Source organism: Aulonocara sp. 'chitande type north' Nkhata Bay, linkage group LG11 (assembly GCF_057382095.1).
Source record: "Aulonocara sp. 'chitande type north' Nkhata Bay isolate Kocher_YH1m ecotype deep benthic linkage group LG11, A_spYH_male_GT1.1, whole genome shotgun sequence".
NCBI lineage: Eukaryota > Metazoa > Chordata > Actinopteri > Cichliformes > Cichlidae > Aulonocara > Aulonocara sp. 'chitande type north' Nkhata Bay.
The window spans coordinates 33,562,812-33,587,247 of NC_141354.1; the positions used below are offsets into that span (position 1 = coordinate 33,562,812).

Sequence of the window (24,436 nt, forward strand, 5' to 3'; positions counted from 1 at the left end):
TGCAGCGGCTGGGGCTGCACAGTGCAGTCAGTCTGTTCAGGCAGTGCCCGCGAAATAAGGTCCATAAATGGCTGAGTGAACTCACCTGAGCACTCAGCCGATGACGGAGAAGGCTTTATCAACCTGAATAGGTGATAAAGTGACAGGTCTTTCAGCCCAATTCTACTTTTTCTACATAATCCATCATACAAAATGTAATCAAATGGAAAAGTCCCTTTTTAAAACTTGTTTTATTAGTTTTAATCTTTTAACTTTATGCATCATGCATTCTCTGACTGGAAGAAATTTGTTTAATATTTAAACCTATTTTCTGCACATTCCAGCACATAAAATAATTTTTTTTGTGTGTGTTTACACTCACTCTTTCAAATAGATGCAAGTAAAACACAGTAGAAAATAAATAAAGTCAAAGACTAGCGGTCCTGTTGCTCTATTTTCACCTGTAAAGCAGGAGTGCGGTAGGCGGAGGTTTACCCTGGTGAAGGTGTGCCGCAGCGGTCAGTGGAAGAATCCGCGAGTTTCTCTGTGAATTTCCCATTATGTCGTAGCACACTCGGTGCTTGCTCGGAAGTTTAGGGGGTTTTTTCGCTGTAAAAAGAAGTTTTCTTCCCACGCACAACGGACGCTAATGTTTTTGTCACTTTTTATGGAATCAAACTCAAAGTAAGGTCAGTACTTCCACGCTTTAAACGCTGCACGCTCATACTCTCTCCCGTACTCGATATATTATCCATTGTTGATCTGCACACAGCTGTTGTCACGAACGTCGCACTTGTTTACGTCACTGTCATTAGACATTCTCGCAAAAAAAATCACGGTTTTAGTAACGCAGTAACGCAGCGTTCCTACGGGAAAGTAAAGGTAATCTAATTACCGTTTTTGCAATAGTAATCCCTTACTTTACTCGTTACTTGAAAAAAGTAATCGGATTACCCATCTCTGGCAACATCACAACTAATCTTGATCTAAAAAGATCAGACCAACTTTCAGAGAGGTGAGAACATGACCAGAGGGGACCACACCGTTTCTGCAAGATTGCTTTGAATGCACAGACTGGGATATGTTAGAGAAGCTGCTACAGTACACAACCTTAGTGACCAACTACATCAGAAAAAGAATTGAGGATGTCACTGTCTCCAAGACCATCATCACCTATGCAAACCATAAACCCTGGTTCTCTGCAAAGCTACGCAACCCTATGAAAATCACAGACTCTGAATTGAATTCCAACAATAGAGAAGCTTACACTACAGCCAGAGCAGACCTGTCACAGGCCATTAGAGGCAAAGTGGGAGTATGCAGAAAAGATCAATACACACTTCACAAGTTCAAAGGACAGATGGTGCATGTGGCAGGGCAAACAATCACAGGCTACAATACAACACCTCTGGCATGCAGCAGTGATCCCTCCCTGCCTGACAAACTAAAGGACTTATTTGCACATTTTGAGGCAGAGAGCCAGCAAGAAAATGCCCCCCTCCCCCACAGACCAAGTACTCTGCCTGTCCACAGCAGATGTTAGGATAACAATTCGCAGAGCAAACCCATGAAGGGCTGCAGGACCTGACAACATATCTGGCCAGGTGCTTCGGGAGTGTGCTGACCAGCTCGCAGGCATCTTCTCGGACATCTTAAATACACCACTTAGCTCAGCTGTGGTACCTGCATGTCTCAAACCCACAAAAATCATCCCTGTGCCAAAGTCCACTGTGTCCTGCCTCAATGACTACTGGCTGGTGGCACTTACGCCCATCATCACAAAGTGCTTTGAGAGGCTGGTGTTGAGGCACATAATAACTCAGCTTCCACAGAATCTGGACCCGTTACAGTTTGCTTACTGCTCAAACTGCTCCACAAATGATGCCATCTTGCTCTTCACCTTTCTCTCTCCCATCTCGACAAAAAGGACACTTATGTCAGAATGCGGTTTATTGACTTCAGCTCAGCATTCAACACAGTCATTCCCCAGAAGCTGGTGAAGAAGTTGGACCTACTAGGAATAAACACCACTCTCTGCAATTGGATCTTTGACTTCCTAACTGACAGACCCCAGGTCTTTCTTCATAGGAAATACCACCTCCAAAGTCCTCAGAGTGAGTACAGGATCGTGGCAGGGCTGTGTGCTTGGTCCACTGCTGTTCACCCTGCTAACATGTGACTGTACTGCAGAGTACAGCTCAGCAGTCGGGACTCAGCACTCAGGAGCTGTGGGAGGCACCTTGGCAGCAGAAAATGATGGAACTCTGCAAATATGAAATAATTTTGTCTGTAATGTTTGGAAATATAATTACAAGGGTAAAGGATTACAACGTGATCATTTTAAAAAAGAATTACTATAAAGTGTTTTCCTTATAATGCTGTGACTAACTCCAGTAAACACGGACTAATGCTGTTTTGCATTCTGAGTGGGAAGCATTTGCATGACCGGCATATGGGAATCACAGTTCATATTTAAAAAAAAAGTAGAAAGGAGCAAGTGATATCACTCTGGCACATCCATCCTAGACAGACACTGAGGGCTCTCCAGCTCTCCCATATTTGCCACAAATTGACAAGTACGGCAAGGATCATGCATCTAATTCTGCTCCTGTCAGGTCAGTGTTGCTAACTGTCAAAACAGTGATCCTTTTTTACTCTTTAGCTGGGCATACCTGTGCATTTTAAAAGACAAAAACAAAATAATAAATAAATAAATAAAACTTTAATAATACTGTTTGCTTAAAGAAAGCCTAAAGGTTAGGGTTTAGGGTTTATATTTAAATGATGCTTTCTCTGTGTGGTTAATGAATGGTGAAATAATATAGGCTTTTATAACTCAACAAGTGCAAAAAAAAAAAAAGATGTTTGGTCGCCCTATCTAAAAAAGCCTGAGCTTTAAAGCTCATAAGTTGTCCTATTTTGTCCCTTTGTTTGTATATTTTTAAAATATTATTTTGAACCTTGTACTTCGTTTTGCAAATTAATTATTTATATTTCAGCTGTTTTTTCTTATTCGTAATAGTTGTTTCAATGACCTTAAATTGTTTGTTAGGCAACCCTGCTGTGCTAAACTGTTTTATACAAATGAACTCACTTTATTTTTGTCCTAGATTTCTTTTTGACTGGTACATATGCTGCTAAAATTTCAACAAATCTAACAGTGAACACTTTTAATTAAATTTTAAGTAAAATATTAACACATCATTTTTTGGTTATCAAAGACTTACTTACAGATTGCAGATCTTACAATGGCGATTGACTATTTAATTTGTGGATTATATTTATTCCACAGGCTTGTCTTTTCAATTTTCACATGGTCTCCAGCCACAGTTTGTCTTCTTTCAAACACCAAAGACCTGGTCTGAAGCCCAGAACATCTGCAGGGAGCAATGTTTTGACCTGGCCACCACTCATGACATGAGAGAGATGGAAACTCTCCTTGAAGTTGTCAAAGATAAATATGATGATGCTGTGTGGATTGGCCTTTCAAAAGGCAAGACACGCAGGTGGCGCTGGTCTATGGCAGATGATGATTTCTACAAAGAGGGAGAAAGAAGTTATTTGTTGTGGCGCTCAATAACTGATGACAACTGTGCAGTTTTCAGCAACGGGAAACTGAATATGTATTCCTGTGAGACCAATAAATATTCGGTTTGCTTTGATGGTGAGTCTTTCTTTTACATACTGTATGACCAGTGTTGGGAAGGTTACTTTTAAAATGTATTCCGTTACAGAATACAGAATACATGCCCCAAAATGTATTCTGTAACTTATTCCGTTACGTTACTCAATGAGAGTAACGTATTCTGAATACTTTGGATTACTTAATATATTATCGTGCTTTTTACAACAACGTGAATGTACTATTGCTGTGTGATTTATTACTATTACTGAAGGTCCGCGACTCCGAACTGTAGTAAAGGGACCTCTGACTAATACGGCGGGGTCCCTGTCGGCTCATAGCCGAAAAATAGCTTTACTTTGTTGTGTGGGTCAATTTTTCTTGCGAGAGACAGAGAGAGGCGTTGAAAGACTGCTCCAACGGAACTTATTGTTTTCGGAGGAAAACACGAACACGGTGTACAGTCGAGTCTTAATAGCTTACTTACAACTGGGCTCGTCAGGCACTCTTCTTGGCTGCAGTGGTTATTATTATATTTACATGCTTCCAGCTCCCGTTTTTCCTCGACGGCAACTCGTACCTTTCCACTCGCCTTTTTCTCCCTCCTCGCGCTCACAGACACATAACGTGTATGGCAGTGCATTCTCCCTGCAACACGGACTATACTGCCCATGATGCTACATTCTTTAGAGCTATGCTTGTAGCATTCTGCCTGTTAGCTTAGCACAACAACGAAAAGGCGCTCTCTCACCCAGGAAACACACAGTCGCAGAGAGAGAGAGAGAGCGTCGCCCTGTAACCATGGCAACCGTAACGCTGCCGCCTGGAACGAAAGAACGTAGCTGTCAAACAAAACCCAAACAGTCCTGACCCGCGACAAAATGAAACAGGAAAGTACCGCAGTGTAATCCATTTATTTCAACAAAGTAACTGTATTCTGAATACCACCTTTTTAAACGGTAACTGTAACGGAATACAGTTACTCATATTTTGTATTCTAAATACGTAACGGCGGTACATGTATTCCGTTACTCCCCAACACTGTGTATGACACAAGCATACTAATACTCATTAGACAAATTGGATGTGTTATGTCGTGAGGCATTCATTCAGAAAGTTTATTCTGTTCATTAGTGATGTGCGGATCGATCCTAAAATATCGATTCCTTCGATACCAGTCATTTATGTTCTAGAATCGATCCAAGTTACATGGTTTATTAAAATAATCAAATTACAGCATTTACATTTATGTTAGACTACTTTTAATTAACTGCTTGTTAACACAATGTTACAGTGTCTATCAAATAGACACTGTAACATTTCGGACTCGAACATAGTCAACTTTGAACTGTTCACCACTCTTCTAACAATTCAGTTTAAATGAATTGAATTCAATTTCATTCAGCACCAGATCACACCAACAGTCATCTTGAGGTGCTTTATATTGTATGGTAAAGATCCTACTAATCTACAGAGAAAACCTAACAAACAGATGATGCCCTGTAAGCAAGAACTTTATGATGAATTGAAGGAAAAACTCTCTTTAAACAAGAGGAAACCTCCAGCAGAACCAGGTTCATGGAGGAGCCGCCCTCTACTGCAACCACATGAAGGTGAAAGAAAGGAAATAAGACAAAAGTCAATGTTTAATAATAAAATGTAAAGTGGTGTTTACAGTGACTGTATCAAGCTCATGTCAAACAAATTAGTCTTTTAGTAAATGTAATGCTACTAAAATTCTCAAATCTTGATTATCCTTCTTTGTTTTGTACTGTAATCTCTCTGAAATTTTTTAAAATTGTCTCTTTATTTTGAGAATAAAAGATGCAGATCAGTAGTTTGCCAATACATAAAAAATGTCTTACTTGGATTCTCAGGAATACTACAGCAGCAGTCCTCAACCTTTTTTGCACCACGGACCGGTTTATGTCTGACAATATTTAAAAAACTGTAAATTTTGTGGAAATGAAAATTCAGTGAAGCTAATTTTACTTTACTTTGCAGCAACAAAACAAGGTGCAGATCAATACATCCTTAACACACAACGCATGGTTTGGACTGCTGCTCGGGATTTCTGCAGAGCACACTACACAGACCTGACCAGTCTAAGGAATGATGCTGAGTACCAGATAGTCCAGCAAGTAGCCAATGGCAGTGAAGTGTATGTTGGCCTTTTCAGAGACCCCTGGGAGTGGTCAGACCAGACTGACTCCTCATTTAGATACTGGAACCCAGACATGCTTGTCCGGACTGATAGCACTCAAACCTGTGTTGCTATGTTGAAGGTAAACTCTGGTAAATGGGGAGACAGGGCATGCACAGAAACACATCCATTCGTTTGTAACTGCAGTGAGTAAAACTCTTTACTAACACATTTAGTTTTACTTTTTTTTTTTCAAATAGCAAAAACTATTGTTATCTTCATTTTTCTCAGTGACAGAAATGTGTAAAATGAAGGAGAGTGTTGCAAATACGATTCAGACTAACTCTGTTCACATCTGTTTATAGTAGTCAAAAAACTGAGTTTCATTAAACTGAGGATCAGCCCACAGGACTCAATGCTGGATCTAAGTAATCCTTCGGTGCAAGCAGACATCCTGGAGCAAGTAAGTGATGCAGATCTTTGTTAATGATGAGCAGTTAAATTTGAGTATATTATATATATATATGTTAATTTAGATTGTGACATGAAATAAGTATTTAATCACATTAGGACCTTCATGGTTTTGCAATGGTAAATGGAAACATGGGTATTTTCTGTCTAATAGATGAGCCAGAAGCTACGGAGTTATAACAAGACTGCTGGTTTCCATCTAAAGTGGAGAAAACAATCTGATGGAAGAGTTTTTACCAAGGAGCCTTGAAGAAGTGGCTGAAGAGAAAAGAATCAGCGGAACAAGTTAATATGGATGATAAATGTACTTTAACAGAGTAGCATAGAGCAATGTGAACATAGTATAGACACAGTGTGTGTGTATCAGCCTTAACCTTCGTATATATTTCCCCAGCCCAAGTGTACTCGTGTAGTGTTCGTGCGTAGTTAACATAACCACAGTTTTCACTTAGCCACTACTGCACCCCACCTGTATATAGCCACTAAACTCCACTGTGTATTCACATTTTGCCACTTGCTGTAATAAATTCTTGTCACGTTCATACGGTGTCTGTGTTGAATCTGTCCAATCCGCCCTATATGACCCACGCCGTGACAGTTACATGCTTAAATATAAAGTTGAAAAAATGTAAGTGCAACCAGGCTATGGATCAAGTAATTGCGATTAATTACAGAAAACTGTGAGATGAATAGGTTAATTTTTTTAAAATCTATTCACAGCACTAATCTCTCTCTCTCTCTCTCTCTCTCTCTCTCTATATATATATATATATATATATATAAATAAACACCCAGTACGCCCCTGCGGGCGGTTTATCCTTCAAGCTCGGGTCCTCTACCAGAGGCCTGGGAGCTTGAGGGTCCTGCGCAGTATCTTAGCTGTTCCCAGGACTGCGCTCTTCTGGACAGAGATCTCCGATGTTATTCCCGGGATCTGCTGGAGCCACTCGCCTAGCTTGGGAGTCACCGCACCTAGTGCTCCGATTACCACGGGGACCACCGTTACCTTCACCCTCCACATCCTCTCGAGCTCTTGTCTGAGCCCTTGGTATTTCTCCAGCTTCTCGTGTTCCTTCTTCCTGATATTGCTGTCATTCGGAACCGCTACATCGATCACTACGGCCGTCTTCTTCTGTTTGTCTACCACCACTATGTCCGGTTGGTTAGCCACCACCATTTTGTCCGTCTGTATCTGGAAGTCCCACAGGATCTTAGCTCGGTCATTCTCCACCACCCTTGGGGGCATCTCCCATTTTGACCTCGGGACTTCCAGGTTATACTCGGCACAGATGTTCCTGTACACTATGCCGGCCACTTGGTTATGGCGTTCCATGTATGCCTTGCCTGCTAGCATCTTGCACCCTGCTGTTATGTGCTGGATTGTCTCTGGGGCATCTTTACACAGCCTGCACCTGGGGTCTTGCCTGGTGTGATAGACCCCAGCCTCTATGGATCTTGTACTCAGAGCTTGTTCTTGTGCTGCCATGATTAGTGCCTCTGTGCTGTCTTTCAGTCCAGCTTTGTCCAGCCACTGGTAGGATTTCTGGATATCAGCCACCTCCTCTATCTTCCGGTGGTACATACCGTGCAGGGCCCTGTCCTTCCATGATGGTTCCTCGTCTCCCTCCTCTTTCTTGGGTTTCTGCTGCCTGAGGTATTCACTGAGCACTCGGTCAGTTGGGGCCATCTTCCCAATGTATTCTTGGATGTTCCTTGTCTCATCCTGGACTGTGGTGCTGACACTCACCAGTCCCCGGCCCCCTTCCTTCCGCTTAGCGTACAGCCTCAGGGTGCTGGACTTGGGGTGAAACCCTCCATGCATGGTAAGGAGCTTTCTTGTCTTTATGTCAGTGGCTTCTATCTCCTCCTTTGGCCAGCCTATTACCCAGCAGGGTACCTGATCACGGGCAGGGCGTACGTGTTGATGGCCCGGATCTTGTTCTTTCCATTCAACTGACTCCTCAGGACTTGCCTGACCCTCTGCAGGTACTTGGTGGTTGTCATTGCTGTATAGCCTGGTAGTGTGGATCAGTGACTCGATGTCTCGTTCACTCTTGGCATACAGCTTGATGTCATCCATGTACAGGAGGTGGCTGACAACTGCTCCGTTCCGTAGTCGGTATCCGTAGCCAGTCTTGTTAATGATCTCACTGAGGGGGTTCAGGCCTATGCAGAACAGCAGTGGGGACAGAGCATCTCCTTGGTAGATCCCGCACTTGATGGTGACTTGTGCTATGGGCTTGGAGTTGGCCTCTAGTGTTAGCCCACTTTTCGTCAGGGTGCCCTGGTTCCTCAACACCTGACGCGGACCTTGTTGATCCGGGCGACGTCCGAGCCGGCATGCCTTCATATTTATTTGTCTCGCTCATGTCTGCGGTAGGCTCGCTTAGCATAGGGGGTCTAGCCTTAGGACCATTACTGGATACAGAGGCCCCAGGCAGGAATCGAACTTGCGATCCTCTGTTACAAAGGCGTGTAGTCTAACCACTACGCTATATATATATAAAAAAAAATCAGGTTTTATTCTATATATATTGAGATTTCATTCATATAATCAGACTATTATTGTGATATATATTTTATGTTTTCCTCAATCCTCATTCCACAATATGACTTTTTATAAAGTAAAACAAGATAAGAAAATGCCAGATGCAAGCCACACAATATACCCCTGAGTAAGTCTCCAGGGACTCCGCGGCCCGGGAGCCACTTGTGATCCACGTCACCCCTACTTGTGGCCTGTGTATTGACGTGAAGAAATATAATGCAATTTGGCCCATGAGGTGACTTTTTTTGTTACGGAAGATTTGTTTGTTGTTGAGTGCAATGTTAAAATAAGTTCTCTAAAAAACCAAAAAATGATTTAATATGAAGCCACTGTGAGCACTGTGAGCACAGAGTGCAAACATGTTGAGGGATTGGCTGTCTTATTTCAGTGAGAGAGTTATTTGTAAAGAAAACAATTTTCAGTGGCCCTCAAAAACTAATTTATACACTTATGCCTGCATTTTTATTTTGTTACGTACGAACATAATTATTGCAGAAGTGCTGCCATGTGTCTGGCCAGAGAGAGAGGACCAGTTTGTTTATTTGGTAGTTCAACGAAAGGCTTCAGTTAGTTAAGAGTGAGAAAAATACAGTTTGGAGTTTTGTCTTGTTATACAATATTTGAAATTTAAAAACAAACAAAGAAAACACTACATTTTTGGAAATATTTGCGGGTGCTTTCTTGTTTGCTTGTTTTGTACTACTTGACCACTAAAGTGGCCCTCCAATGAGATGCCAGTGCCAGCAGTGGCCCACAGCTCATTTAAGTTTGAGACCCTGGCTAGAGGCAAACATTCCAAACCACACAAGGTTGTTGGAAAATGTCTGTAATCTGATCTCCAAAAGTTGATTCTGTTCATCTGGACATACCGTTTTCAGTGTGAAAAACCCTTCTCACATCACTTAGTAATGACAACAACATTATTATCCTTCCGGCAGATAAGGGTAGGTGCACATTATTGCTAAACCAGAAAGACTATCATGAGAAATTTTTGTCACTGCACAGTGACCAAAATACTTTGAGCCCCTGAAACAAAATCCAGGAAGTGGTTACAGGAAGAGGGTGATAGACTGTCTGAAGCAGTTAGAACAAGACAAGGCTATTGACCGGACCTCATACCACAGGCTGTACCCGGGGAGTCTACACCAAGTCTGTATAGTTTACCGAAGATACATAAACAGGGTGCACCTTTAAGACCGATTGTCTGCATGATCAACTCTGTCACCTATAACATCTCAAAGTTTCTGGCTTCAATCCTCAACCTGCTGGTGGGCAGCTCTGAACACCACATCCAGAACACGTTGGATTTTGTTGAGAAGGTGAGAGATGTCATTATGGAGGCAGATGAAACTATGATCTCGTACGATGTTAGATCTCTCTTCACTTGCATCCCAGTCATGGAAGCGTTGGAGGTAGTTCGTAAGATATTACAGGATGACCCCAACCTCAGCAACAGGACCACTCTTAGCATCGACCAAGTGTGTTTGCTTTTGGAACTGTGTCTTCATTCCACCTACTTCACATACAAGGGTCAGTTCTACAGGCAGAAACATGGGTGTGCCATGTGCTCCCCAGTTTCACCCATCGTGGCCAATTTGTACATGGAAGAAGTGGAAAAGAGGGCTTTGCTATCCTACCTTGGAACACAGCCAAGTCATTGGTTCAGGTACGTGGATGACACCTGGGTGAAAATCAAATCTCAGGACGTACTACATGTCACGGATCACATTAACTCGGTGGACCGACACATCAAATTCACCAGGGAGGATATGAAAAGTGGCAGGTTAGCCTTCTTAGACTGTGAGATTTCCACCAGTAATGGGGGACATCTAAAAGCTGATGTGTACCATAAATCTACACATACGGATCAGTATTTAAGGTTTGACACTCATCATCCACTGGAGCATAAACTGGTTGTCATCAGGATGCTACAACACAGATCAAACACCATCCCCACAGACACAGCGGCCAGGGAAGCAGAACAACATCACATCAAGAAGGTCCTGAGTAAATGTAGTTGTCCCAGCTGGACTTTTGTCAAAGGTGGGAAGGCACCAAAAGAAAGCTCCAGCCGATCCAGGAGAGAAGGACAACCGCTGCCTAAGCGAAAACCTGTAGTGATCCCGTATGTGTCAGGAGTATCGGAACAGCTGAGACGCATTTTTTCTAAACACCGGGTCTCTGTTGCTTTTAAACCCCAAAACACGCTGCGCCGAAAATTGGTCCACCACAATGTTGCTATAGGCACAAGTTTCTAGGAGTGTCATGTGTTGTTGTGTGGCAGGCAGAGTTATAGACACAAAATGCAGAATTCAGACGCAGGTTTGAACTCAACAAGTGACAGGAGGAGACAGAGGTCTTAAATACAGACAAAGGGAGATGGAACATATCAGGTTATAACAGGTGAGCTAAACCAAACTAACAACAGGAGAAACAAAACTGAACACAATACACAAAGTACAAGAGATTATCAAAGCAAGACAAGAAACAGAAAGACCCAGACTGCAGACATACAAATGTGATGCAGGGGAGGAAATAAACATAGTGAGGAGACTGAGGAGAAAAGAATCACTAAACACTTCAAGCATTGGGCACAGAGAAACCTGACAGACATGGGGAAAGAAATGGAAATAACGAAATAGATGAGACAACAACAGAGACAGAAAAATAAGGTGATAACTTGAAAACAGGAAATAACAGAAACAGAGAGTAAACACTAAGACACAGGTAAACAGGAGACTGGACACAGGTAGACAGAAAAACACAGATAGAGACAAGACTGATGAAAAACATCGGACGCTATAGGGAGGACACACAGACACAAGACAAAGACTGCATGAAAGGGAACTGACTAACTCAACAAGGAACTAAGAACTAAAAGTAGAGATAACAAAATTCAGGTATTAGGAAAACCAAACATGAGACTAAATAGCGCATAACTTAAATATTTATTCTTATATAACTCCAAAAGACAGAATTGTGAGACTACAACAAAAACTCAAACACCAAACCGAGGGATCCAGGGAGACCCAGGGAAACCGAGTTAACGATAAAAACCCTGAAAACCATAAATTTCACACCTGAGCCTCAACTCTCGTGGCCCGGTGCTAAACGACTCACGGACCGGTACCAGTCCGTAGCCTGGGGGTTGGAGACAGCTGCTTTAGCCTATATACACTAAATGTGTGAAACTGTATGATTGACATCTAAAGCTAAAGTAAATAATGTTGAAGACTTTATCATTCAATTCAGTTCAAACCTCTTTTATTTGAGTTAGACAGCACAAAATTACCACAATATTACTTAATATTACTTAAGTAATATTACCAATATTACTTAAAAACCTTTTTTCAAATAAGTTCTCCTTTCAAAACAGCACTAAGCTTTGTTTGTTATAGTGTTAGGTCAGTCATAACATTAAAAGGAAAAACACTAGTAATTTTGTTCTAAAATGAGCACGTTGGAATTCTTTAGCTTTGCATTTATATTTCCAAATATTAAAGAGCAAAATATTTTCTTATTTGTAGATTTCCATCACTTTCTGATGCCAGGGTGAAGTCATTGTCATGGATGGAAATTCTGTGCAAATTACTTCCCAGAAGTGTATTCAAGCAAAACGTATCAGGTTACGGGTTTATTGTTCATTTGTTCATTTTACTGTTTTCTCAGTTAAAGATATCATGAAAATCATGAAAATGACTGTACATTGGAAATATGTTTAGTTCTTGTGTTGTTATTATTAGTTAGGATTTAGTTGAGTTTCATTTCAGTTTTTATCTATAACTCCTGATTTATAAGTGTTTTCTTATCCTCTGTGTACTCTGTCTTGTCCTCAATGTTTTACTTTCAGTTCTGCCTGTGCATTAGTCTATCCCGGTGTTCCATGTTGTAATTGTCAAGCTTGTGTTTGTTAGGTGAGGCTGTGTGCAGTCAGGAATAGGACCCAAGGTGCAGACTCCGGAGACAGACGTGAACTCAAAAAGGCTTTAATGCTGAACGCAACATGACATAACTAGAAAAACTCAAAATAAACTTACACCGGTGGACAGGCAAAACACACAGCAAAATAAACGGTAGATCGCGACACGGACACAGAGAAACACAGGGCTTAAATACACAGAGGGAGCAATCAGGGAATGAGTAACAGGAGGGAAACACAGCTGGGACAAATCAAAACTGACGAGACCAAAGAAGCATAAACTGAACACACTGAGAAAAGACAGACCTTCAAAGTAAAACAGGAAACACATAACACAGACTGAACAAAGACACAGCCTCACATGTAGGCACTACAGAGGGAACAGAGACGTGGGACCAGGGCAGACACAAACACTGAGTGGACACGGGGATATAGGAACTAAGGATACACATAGACGCGAACTAGACAAGGGGATGCAGGTGATAGGGGAGACAGAGCAACTAAAAAAGACAGAGACATAACCCATGAGACAGAACTCAAAGAAACCCAAAAACTAGAAAATATAAATAATATCATACACTCAAAAACCCTGGGTCAACGACCCAGGCATCCTAACAGCCCTTAAGGGCTGGCTTCCAGACAGCCCAAACCAAAAAAAACAAAAACAACCCAACCAGGGTGGGGGAAACAGGATGGAGGGCTCGAAACAAATGAAACACATTGAGCCAGAAACAAAAAAAAAAGTGCAAACACTGGAGCCCGGAAAGCAACAGAACAAAAAGCAGGCTCATGACAGGCGCAGGCAGCCAGGAAAAACAGTTCACAAAAAGTTCAGGGGGCCGGCCCGGAGGCTGACAGCACAATAGTCCAAACCCGGGCAGTTCAGGGGGGCGGCCCGGAGGCTGACGGCCCAAGAGCCCAGAAAACAGTTCAGGAGGCCGGCCAGGCGGGAGGCACCGGTGGCGACGGAGCAGATCAGGAGGCCGGCCGGGCGGGAGGCACCGACGGCGACGTAGTTCAGGGGGCCGTCCATGACAGCAATGACGTCCAGTCATCGGCTGGAGAGGACGTGCAGGACGAGCAGGCCGGACGGGACGAGCAGGACGTGCAGGACGAGCAGGCCGGACAGGACGAGCAGGCCGGACAGGACGAGCAGGCCGGACAGGACGAGCAGGCCGGACAGCATGGAGACCTCTGGAGCAGACGAAGCTGAACACTCGGAGGCTGGACCAGGCAGAGCTGCAGAGGCCGGACCAGGCGGAGCAGAGGCAGAGGCCGGACCAGGCGGAGCAGAGGCAGAGGCCGGACCAGGCGGAGCAGAGGCAGAGGCCGGACCAGGCGGAGCAGAGGCAGAAGGCCGAACGGGCTCCTCGGGCCCTCCAGCTGACGTGGCAGAAGGCCGAACGGGCTCCTCGGGCCCTCCAGCTGACGTGGCAGAAGGCCGAACGGGCTCCTCGGGCCCTCCAGCTGACGTGGCAGAAGGCCGAACGGGCTCCTCGGGCCCTCCAGCTGACGTGGCAGAAGGCCGAACGGGCTCCTCGGGCCCTCCAGCTGACGTGGCAGAAGGCCGAACGGGCTCCTCGGGCCCTCCAGCTGACGAGACAGGTGGCCGAACGGGCTCCTCGGGCCCTCCAGCTGACGAGACAGGTGGCCGAACGGGCTCCTCGGGCCCTCCAGCTGACGAGACAGGTGGCCGAACGGGCTCCTCGGGCCCTCCAGCTGACGAGACAGGTGGCCGAACGGGCTCCTCGGGCCCTCCAGCTGACGAGACAGGTGGCCGAACGGGCTCCTCGGGCCCTCCAGCTGACGAGACAGGTGGCCGAACGGGCTCCTCGGGCCCTCCAGCTGACGAGACAGGTGGCCGAACGGGCTCCTCGGGCCCTCCAGCGGAGACAGGTGGCCGAACGGGCTCCTCGGGCCCTCCAGCGGAGACAGGTGGCCGAACGGGCCCCTCGGGCCCTACAGCGGAGACAGGTGGCCGAACGGGCCCCTCGGAGCCTCCAGCGGAGACAGGAGGCCGAACGGGCCCCTCGGACCCTCCAGCGGAGACAGGAGGCCGAACGGGCCCCTCGGACCCTCCAGCGGAGACAGGATGCTGAACGGGCCCCTCGGACCCTCCAGCAGGAACAGACGGCTGAAGCAGTCCCTCGGACCCTCCAGCGGAGGCAGATTGCTGGACGGATGACAGAGGAGAGGAGTGATGATGGCGTCGCTTCCTTCTAGATGAGGGAACTGAAACTGGCGGAGATACGGAGACCTCCTCCTCATCCGACCACATGGCCGCCAGGAAAAAGGCAGGCGAATGGGCAGGCGAACAAGGTCCTGGCTGGTGTGAGGAAGGAGAGGCAGTCTGAGGTAGAGACGAGGCAGGTGGTGAGTGTGTGTTGTCCTGGGGCGGCGGTGAAGAAGTGGAAGTCAAGGTAGAGAGAGCAAGCTCGCCAGCCCTGACTTGCTCCCTCCAGGCAGCTATGGAGCTGCCCAGCACAGTGTCCATAGAAAACTGAGTAAGCCGAGGGTTGCTCCGAATGATGGCATCCACAGCACTTAGCCCAACTGCCATGGTCCTCAAATCATTGGCCTGAGCAATGCGGTCAAGGAGCCTAATCATCCGCTCCATCTCAGCATCGAATCCAAAAGCTGAAGAGTCTGCAGGGTCCATGTTCTGGTCGCGATCTTCTGTTAGGTGAGGCTGTGTGCAGTCAGGAATAGGACCCAAGGTGCAGACTCCGGAGACAGACGTGAACTCAAAAAGGCTTTAATGCTGAACGCAACATGACATAACTAGAAAAACTCAAAATAAACTTACACCGGTGGACAGGCAAAACACACAGCAAAATAAACGGTAGATCGCGACACGGACACAGAGAAACACAGGGCTTAAATACACAGAGGGAGCAATCAGGGAATGAGTAACAGGAGGGAAACACAGCTGGGACAAATCAAAACTGACGAGACCAAAGAAGCATAACTGAACACACTGAGAAAAGACAGAGACCTTCAAAGTAAAACAGGAAACACATAACACAGACTGAACAAAGACACAGCCTCACATGTAGGCACTACAGAGGGAACAGAGACGTGGGACCAGGGCAGACACAAACACTGAGTGGACACGGGGATATAGGAACTAAGGATACACATAGACGCGAACTAGACACGGGGATGCAGGTGATAGGGGAGACAGAGCAACTAAAGAAGACAGAGACATAACCCATGAGACAGAACTCAAAGAAACCCAAAAACTAGAAAATATAAATAATATCATACACTCAAAAACCCTGGGTCAACGACCCAGGCATCCTAACAGTGTTGTCATGTCTATGTCTCTCCTCTGTCTCTTTCCCTTTCCTATCCCCCAGTCATGTCTGTTCTGTTTGTAATAACTTAAAGGTTAAAAAAATAAATAAATAAAACAAATAAATACTAATAAAGCTCAATCAAGTGGACCAATAATGATCACTTAATAATAAATCCGTTGGGCATTTTTATTGGCCTTCAGATAATAATTCTGATTGCTACAGTGCTGAACGAGACAGGCAAAAAGGAAAAAAAATGTTTTGGATTTTTGATTGTATGGTAAAGAAATGTGGGATAGAAAGCATGAACTATGTTGTGAGATGGCAAAAAGAGAGGAATCAGAGAGATGGGAGAAAAAGGTAGCTTTTGATGAGATGTCTTTTTCAGGAGAAAGAGGAGCTGAAGTGGAAACAGGCGCTGCTAAGCACACAGCTCCACCACATATACATGCTAGCCTATTTCACCACCGTGTTCTTACGTCATTCTGCAGGCAGTGATGAAAGCCACTCCGATCTGAAGTCCCGCCCTCCCCGATGACCGAAACCACCACCATAAGAACAACAGCGCCAGAGCGAAGTGTAACTTTTCCAACAGAAAAGGGACACTGGAAGAGAGACTGTCCTAATCCGAAATTCAGAGGGATTGAGGACAGGACGAGGGACCTCCAGTCGGAGCTGCAGGCTGTGGTTTGCCCACATCACTATTAAAAACAGGGAGTGAAACAATGCAGACACACATACACTACATATGGATTAACAAAAATAAAAATGATATAAAAAAGTATAGAGCACCATCACCAACATAATTAAAACTACAATCAGGCCAAGTTTTTGGCTAAACGTTTTACAGCTTCACCTCCTCACAAACAATCTTCAAGGACAACTAAGCTCTCCCTGAAGGCAAAATACAGTTCCAGAGCAAGGACATCAACATCAAGAGTCAACAGCAGGTGACCAGACAACAGCATTGTCCTGAACCTTAGAGACCAGCAGCATATACAAACATGGATGGAGACATGCTCTCCCAATCACAAGCTGGCAGGTTCACCTCACCTGCATTATCATTGTGTGTGAATGGACTTGGAAAGAGTGAGTTTGACATAAGACAAAACTGAAGAAGAACCGCCCACTCGGCCGCTGATAATATATTTGTAACAACCACGAACTGCTGCAGGTTCTGGGAGAGGCAGACAGCAGCAGTGAGAAGGATGGAGAAGATAACGAGAAGGGAGAAGAGAGCATGGAGGAACAATGAAGGTTGTTTTTAGTGTGGGGACCAGTATTGGGCAAGTTACTTACAGTAGTTATAGTTACTGGTTACTTGTTCAAAAAAAGTAACTGAGTTAATAACTGAGTTACAATATTTTAAAATTAACTAATTACTAGGAAAAGTAACTATTGTGTTACTTTTAAAAAAATGTTTAAGAATCTGGGGTCCAGGATATAATGTGGCTTGTATTTGGTTTCTATTTGTTTGTATTGTTTTGTTTTTTGTGAGAAACTATTTTATTTCAGAGACTGCATTTTAAATTGTTTTTGAAACCATTTTACAAAATCAGTATTACCACTCAACCAAAAACTGAATGTAAAAGCTGAATGAATTGACTAAGCTCCTTCCATCCAGCCATCCATTTCTTCCTCTCATCCTGGGCTGGGTCAGAAGCCCATCCACCTCCTCTAGTTTGTCTGGGGGAACACCAAGGTGTTCTCAGGCCAGCCGAGAGATATAATCTCTCTAGCACGTCCTGGGTCTGCCCGGTGCCTCCTCCCACTGGAACATCTCCGGAGCGCTTCACCCAGGAGGTCCCGAGGAGGCATCCTTATCAGATGCCCAAACCTCCTCAACTGGCTCCTTTCGATGTGGAGGAGTACAACTCCACAATCCTCACCCTATGTCTGGGAGAGGCCAGCCCCCCTTTGGAGAAAGCTTGTTTCTATCTCTTGTATTCATGATCTGGTTTTTTTGGTCACTACCCTGAACTCATGCCCATAGGGTGAGGGTAGAGACGTAGATCGATCAGTAAAGCAAGAGCGTCACTACGCTCAGCTGTCTTTTCACTGGTACAGCGCTTCACTGCAGCCGCAGCACAAATCTGTCTGTCGACCTCCCGCTCCCCTCACTTGTGAAGAAGACCCCAAGATACTTAAACTCCTCTACTTGGGGCAGCAACTAGTCTCTGACCTGGAGTAGGTACTGCACCCATTGCCCACCTAGGACCATGGCCTCAGACTTGGAGGTGTTGATTCTCAGTCTCACCGCTTCACACTCGGCTGTAAACAGTTTCAGTTCAAGTTGGGGTTCTGCACTTTGAAGTTCTTCTATCCTGCATTTTTCTTCATGGTGCCAGCAGGAGGTGGCACCGCTGTCTGTAAAAACAAACAAATGAGGAGAAGCCTTCCAATCATTTAATTTTAAAAATGATCATTTTGAATTCAATTTAAAAAGCCAAACAGTTGATAGTATTTTTTTGTTTTTAATGGTTACCATGTGCGAATCACAATTTCCTACAGAGAAATTTAAATTATTTACAGAATTAAGATCTTTCTGGTGTATACAATCGTATTCATTACATTTTTAACTGAGAAAACAATAAAATAAACACATGATCAACAAACCCTTAACCTGATATATTTTACTTCAGTACATTTCTAGAAAGTAATTTGCACAGAATTTCCATCCATGACAAAGACTCCACCCTGGCAGCAGAAAATGATGGAACTCTACAAATAAGAAATAATTTAATTTAATGTTTGGAAATATAATTATACAAGATAAAGGATTACAACATGATCGTTTTAGAACAGATTTACTGTAAAGTGTTTTTCCTTATAATGCCATGACTAACTCCAGTAAACAGTGCTGTTTTGCATTCTGAGTGGGAAACATTTGCATGACCACGTATGGGAATCACAGTTCATTGTTTAAAAACTTAGAAAAAGAGCATAAGTGATTTTGCTCTGGCAGATCCAGCCTGGATAGACACTGAGGGCTCTCCAGCTCTCCAATATTTTCCACAGAATAACAGCTCTGGCAAAGATCATGCATCTAATTCTGCTCCTGTCAGGTCAGTGTTGCTAACTGTCAAAAAGTTTATCTTTTTTCACTCTTCAGCTGGACATACCTGGACATGCACATTTTAATCTTTAAAATAATAGAAAGATATCTATAATCACATTCTCTAATTGAGAAATTGTTTTTCAATATATATTTTAATTACTAACATAATGGAAACAGTAATTCATCTTGCCCAGGAATGTGATTGTCAAGCACTTTCAAAGCTCATAATTGTCCTATTTTGTCCTTTTGTTCTATGTTTAAAATATTACTTTGAACCTTATATTTTGTTTTGTAATTAATTAATTATATTTCAGCTGGGTTTTTTTTTGTTAAATTTCTAATAATTGTTTCAATGACATTAAATTGTTTGTCAAGCAGCCCTGCTGTGTAATTGTTCTGCAAAACTATATAGACATGATTTTTGTCCTAGATTTCATTTTGATAAGATAAGATAAGATAAGATAAGATAGAACTTTATTAATCCCTCGGGTGGGTTCCTCTTGGAAATTCGACTTCCAAAAAAAAAGCACAGCAACGACCGAAGTTACAGTTACAGAATTGTTATATATGTGTATATATATATATATATATATATATATATATATATATATATATATATATATATATATATATATATATATATGTATATGTATATATATACACACACACACACACACACACATATATAAATACAGAGACAAATATAAATAAAATATACAAAGGGGATAAATAGAATAAATAGGAATAAAAAATAAAAATACAAGTGAATTGCACATTTCAAGTATTGAGTCTATTGCACTGTTGACTATTTACAAAAAGTATTGCACAAGGTATTGTACAGTGAGGTGAAGAGGCACTACAGCTTAGTTGTTCCCCCCTCCTTTGTCCTCCTGTTTCCCCTCCCTCTCCCCTCCAGAGAGGAGTTAAACAGTCTGATGGCGTGTGGGACAAAGGAGTTTTTAAGTCTGTTAGTTCTTGTCTTGGGGAGAAGCAACCTGTCACTGAACAGACTCTTCTGGTTGTTAATGGCCGTGTGCAGAGGATGCCCAGCATTGTTCATAATGTCCAGCAGTTTCTTTAATGACTCGTACAAGTGATGCTAAAATGTTGACAAATCTTATAGTGAACATTTTTAATTACAAGTAAATAATAAAATGTGGACATATCATTATTTGTGATTCTCTAAGATATCTTACAGAAAGCAGTGGCTCTTACAATGCCCCATCAAGTATTTAATTTGTGGGTGATTTTTATTCCACAGGCTTGTCTTTTCAATTTTCACATGGCCTCCAGCCCCAGTTTGCCTTCTTTCAAACACCAAAGACCTGGTCTGAAGCACAGAGCATCTGCAGGGAGCAATGTTTCGACCTGGCCACTATTAATGACATGAGAGAGATGAAAATTGTCCTTGAAGCTGTCGGAGATAAATATGATGATGCTGTATGGATTGGCCTTTTAAAGGGCACGACTCCCAGGTGGCACTGGTCTCTGGCAGATGATGATTTCTACAAAGAGGGAGAAAGAAATTATTTGTTGTGGAGTTCAATAAATGTAAATTACAACTGCCCATTTTTCAAAGACGGGAAGCTGAATATGGTTTCCTGTGAATACCAACGGTATTCAGTTTGCTTTGATGGTGAGTCATTCTTGTTCATACTGGTATGATACAAACCTATAAACACTCATTAGACACACTGGATGTATGCATGTGTTTCGTGGTTCATTCATTCAGAAAGTTGATTCTATTCATCTGGGTGTAGTTTTTAGGGTGGGTGAAACATTTCATCACTCATCCAAGCGACTTCTTTAATCACTTAACTGAGGAGGGGGCCTAAGTCTCATTCGTAAAACATGTATTCGAGTAATGCTCGTGACCATTGATCAGTGATCAGAACAATTTGATCATGAATCTGACCTTGGAGACCATCATTCGTCAATAATGATAGTTTTCAGTCATTAAAATTTGATGAGAAACAGGAACATTTGGACCAAATGATTTGACATAATTCTTTATTTTAAGTTAATGGTAAAGGCATAAAAAAAGGGCAGGGCATCACAAAAGTGATTCGCAGTTACCTGTTAGAATCTGTCTATGATGGAAAATGGTGAACTGAGAACTGTTTTCTTTAAAGCCACTCTTAAAAGGCTTTAACTTTGGTTTATGTATACATAATTTATACATGTAGATTTTACAAAGCACAAATGGGCTTTAAATTAAGCGTCTTGATGAAGAAACACTCTGGATGGTACGGAAGCGTAGAGCTGCCACCCAGGCAAAAGGAAATTGAAGTATATCACATTATAACGTGAAAAGTTTAATGTTCTAACAAGATACTTTTCATGTTTGTACAATATACTTTTCACGTTCGAACAACATAATATATATATATATATATATATATATCAGATATGTTAATAATAATAATAATAATAATAATATTAATTATATTATTATTTATTTCTTTATTTTTGTGTTTTATTTGATTTAATTTTCATATTTTTTTCCTGTCCTAATATTAAGCATTTAGGTCAGCACTTACTGTTTTTAAAGCACTTTATCCAATTTCCCATTTTTCAGTTTCATTGTACTATTATAATATGTATGATTGTGCGACGACTATAAAGAGTTATCTTATCTAAAAATAAACTTTGCTTGGCCTATATAGCACTACATAACACCTACAGTCAACTTAAGACATTCATATTGTATGACCCAACAATAACACAGAGAAAAGACCAACATACAGATGAACCACTATGCGAAAAGCATTTGGCAAAAGTTGGAAGGAAAAACTCCCTTTAAACAAGAAGAAACCTCCAGACAACTTTTTTTTTATTGTCAAAGCTTAATTATCCTTTTTAGTCAGCTCCCTGTAGATAGGCTTAAAATTTAATCTAAAAATAATTATTTTTATCAATATAAGCTGTAGTTCAGTACCTTGCCAGTACATAAAAACTGTCTTGCTTTGATTCTCGGGAATACTACAGGACACACTGCACACTCTCTTGGCTGAAACCCGAGGACCATTGCTACATAGCAAATGTTTTAACTGTTTTGTGGAAATCAAAAGTCAATGAAGCTAATTTTATTTTACTTTGCAGCGAGACAACAAGGTGCAGATCGGTACATCCTTAACACACGACGCATGGTTTGGACTGCTACCCGTGATTTCTGCAGAGCACACTACACAGACCTGACCAGTCTAAGGAATGATGCTGAGTACCAGATAGTCCAGCAAGTAGCCAATGGCAGTGAAGTGTATGTTGGCCTCTTCAGAGACCCCTGGGAGTGGTCAGACCAGACTGACTCCTCATTTAGATACTGGAACCCAGACGAGCCTGTCTGGACTGATGGCACTCAAACCTGTGTTGCTATGTTGAAGGTGAACTCTGGTAAATGGGGAGACAGGGCATGCACAGAAACACATCCTTTCGTCTGTGATTGCAGTGAGTAAAACTCTTTACTAGAAAATTTATATAACATTTATATTTCAAATAGAAAAAAAAAATCTGTCTTTCTCCATGACAGAAATGTGTAAAATGAAGGATCCAGACTAACTCTGTTTACATGTGTTTATATTAGGGAACAAGCTGAGTTTCATTAAACTGAGGATCAGCCCACAGGACTCAATGCTGGATCTAAGTAATCCTTCGGTGCAAGCAGACATCCTGGAGCAAGTAAGTGATGCAGATCTTTGTTAATGATGAGCAGTTAAATTTGAGTATATTATATATATATATATGTTAATTTAGATTGTGACATGAAATAAGTATTTAATCACATTAGGACCTTCATGGTTTTGCAATGGTAAATGGAAACATGGGTATTTTCTGTCTAATAGATGAGCCAGAAGCTACGGAGTTATAACAAGACTGCTGGTTTCCATCTAAAGTGGAGAAAACAATCTGATGGAAGAGTTTTTACCAAGGAGCCTTGAAGAAGTGGCTGAAGAGAAAAGAATCAGCGGAACAAGTTAATATGGATGATAAATGTACTTTAACAGAGTAGCATAGAGCAATGTGAACATAGTATAGACACAGTGTGTGTGTATCAGCCTTAACCTTCGTATATATTTCCCCAGCCCAAGTGTACTCGTGTAGTGTTCGTGCGTAGTTAACATAACCACAGTTTTCACTTAGCCACTACTGCACCCCACCTGTATATAGCCACTAAACTCCACTGTGTATTCACATTTTGCCACTTGCTGTAATAAATTCTTGTCACGTTCATACGGTGTCTGTGTTGAATCTGTCCAATCCGCCCTATATGACCCACGCCGTGACAGTTACATGCTTAAATATAAAGTTGAAAAAATGTAAGTGCAACCAGGCTATGGATCAAGTAATTGCGATTAATTACAGAAAACTGTGAGAGGAATAGGTTAATTTTTTTTAAATCTATTCACAGCACTAATCTCTCTCTCTCTCTCTCTCTCTCTCTATATATATATATATATATATATATATATATATATATATATATAAACACCCAGCACGCCCCTGCGGGCGGTTTATCCTTCAAGCTCGGGTCCTCTACCAGAGGCCTGGGAGCTTGAGGGTCCTGCGCAGTATCTTAGCGATCGTGGCTCAAGAGTTGGGAGTTCGCCTTGTAATCGGAAGGTTGCCGGTTCGAGCCCCGGCTTGGACAGTCTCGGTCGTTGTGTCCTTGGGCAAGACACCTCACCCGTTGCCTACTGGTGGTGGTCAGAGGGCCCGGTGGCGCCAGTGTCCGGCAGCCTCGCCTCTGTCAGTGCGCCCCAGGGTGGCTGTGGCTACAATGTAGCTTGCCATCACCAGTGTGTGAATGTGTGCGTGAATGGGTGGATGACTGGATATGTAAAGCGCTTTGGGGTCCTTAGGGACTAGTAAAGCGCTATATAAATACAGGCCATTTACCATTTAGCTGTTCCCAGGACTGCGCTCTTCTGGACAGAGATCTCCGATGTTATTCCCGGGATCTGCTGGAGCCACTCGCCTAGCTTGGGAGTCACCGCACCTAGTGCTCCGATTACCACGGGGACCACCGTTACCTTCACCCTCCACATCCTCTCGAGCTCTTGTCTGAGCCCTTGGTATTTCTCCAGCTTCTCGTGTTCCTTCTTCCTGATATTGCTGTCATTCGGAACCGCTACATCGATCACTACGGCCGTCTTCTTCTGTTTGTCTACCACCACTATGTCCGGTTGGTTAGCCACCACCATTTTGTCCGTCTGTATCTGGAAGTCCCACAGGATCTTAGCTCGGTCATTCTCCACCACCCTTGGGGGCATCTCCCATTTTGACCTCGGGACTTCCAGGTTATACTCGGCACAGATGTTCCTGTACACTATGCCGGCCACTTGGTTATGGCGTTCCATGTATGCCTTGCCTGCTAGCATCTTGCACCCTGCTGTTATGTGC

The 24,436-nt window shown here is 42.9% G+C and overlaps 2 protein-coding genes across 3 annotated transcripts; both read left to right on the top strand.

Moving 5' to 3' along the window:
• Window positions 1-2,512: 2,512 nt before the first annotated feature.
• On the top strand, window positions 2,513-6,621 carry LOC147319559 (lymphocyte antigen 75-like). The gene is made up of 5 exons (XM_086310054.1): window positions 2,513-2,594; window positions 3,272-3,643; window positions 5,606-5,950; window positions 6,110-6,207; window positions 6,370-6,621. The coding sequence occupies exons 1-5, from the start codon at window positions 2,570-2,572 to the stop codon at window positions 6,463-6,465; spliced, it is 936 nt and encodes a 311-aa protein (XP_086166180.1). The 5' UTR covers window positions 2,513-2,569; the 3' UTR covers window positions 6,466-6,621.
• A 12,397-nt stretch (window positions 6,622-19,018) lies between these two features.
• Window positions 19,019-23,130, top strand: LOC147319560 (C-type lection lectoxin-Enh3-like). 2 transcript variants are annotated; one of them, XM_086310055.1, is made up of 5 exons: window positions 19,019-19,043; window positions 20,298-20,672; window positions 22,139-22,483; window positions 22,620-22,714; window positions 22,879-23,130. In XM_086310055.1, exons 1-5 carry the CDS (start codon window positions 19,019-19,021, stop codon window positions 22,972-22,974), a joined length of 936 nt encoding a protein of 311 aa, XP_086166181.1. In that variant the 3' UTR covers window positions 22,975-23,130. The 2 variants fall into 2 exon arrangements, with proteins under 2 accessions (XP_086166181.1, XP_086166182.1); XM_086310056.1 differs by lacking the exons at window positions 19,019-19,043; window positions 20,298-20,672 and having other exon boundaries at window positions 22,111-22,483; window positions 22,617-22,714.
• Window positions 23,131-24,436: the final 1,306 nt, after the last annotated feature.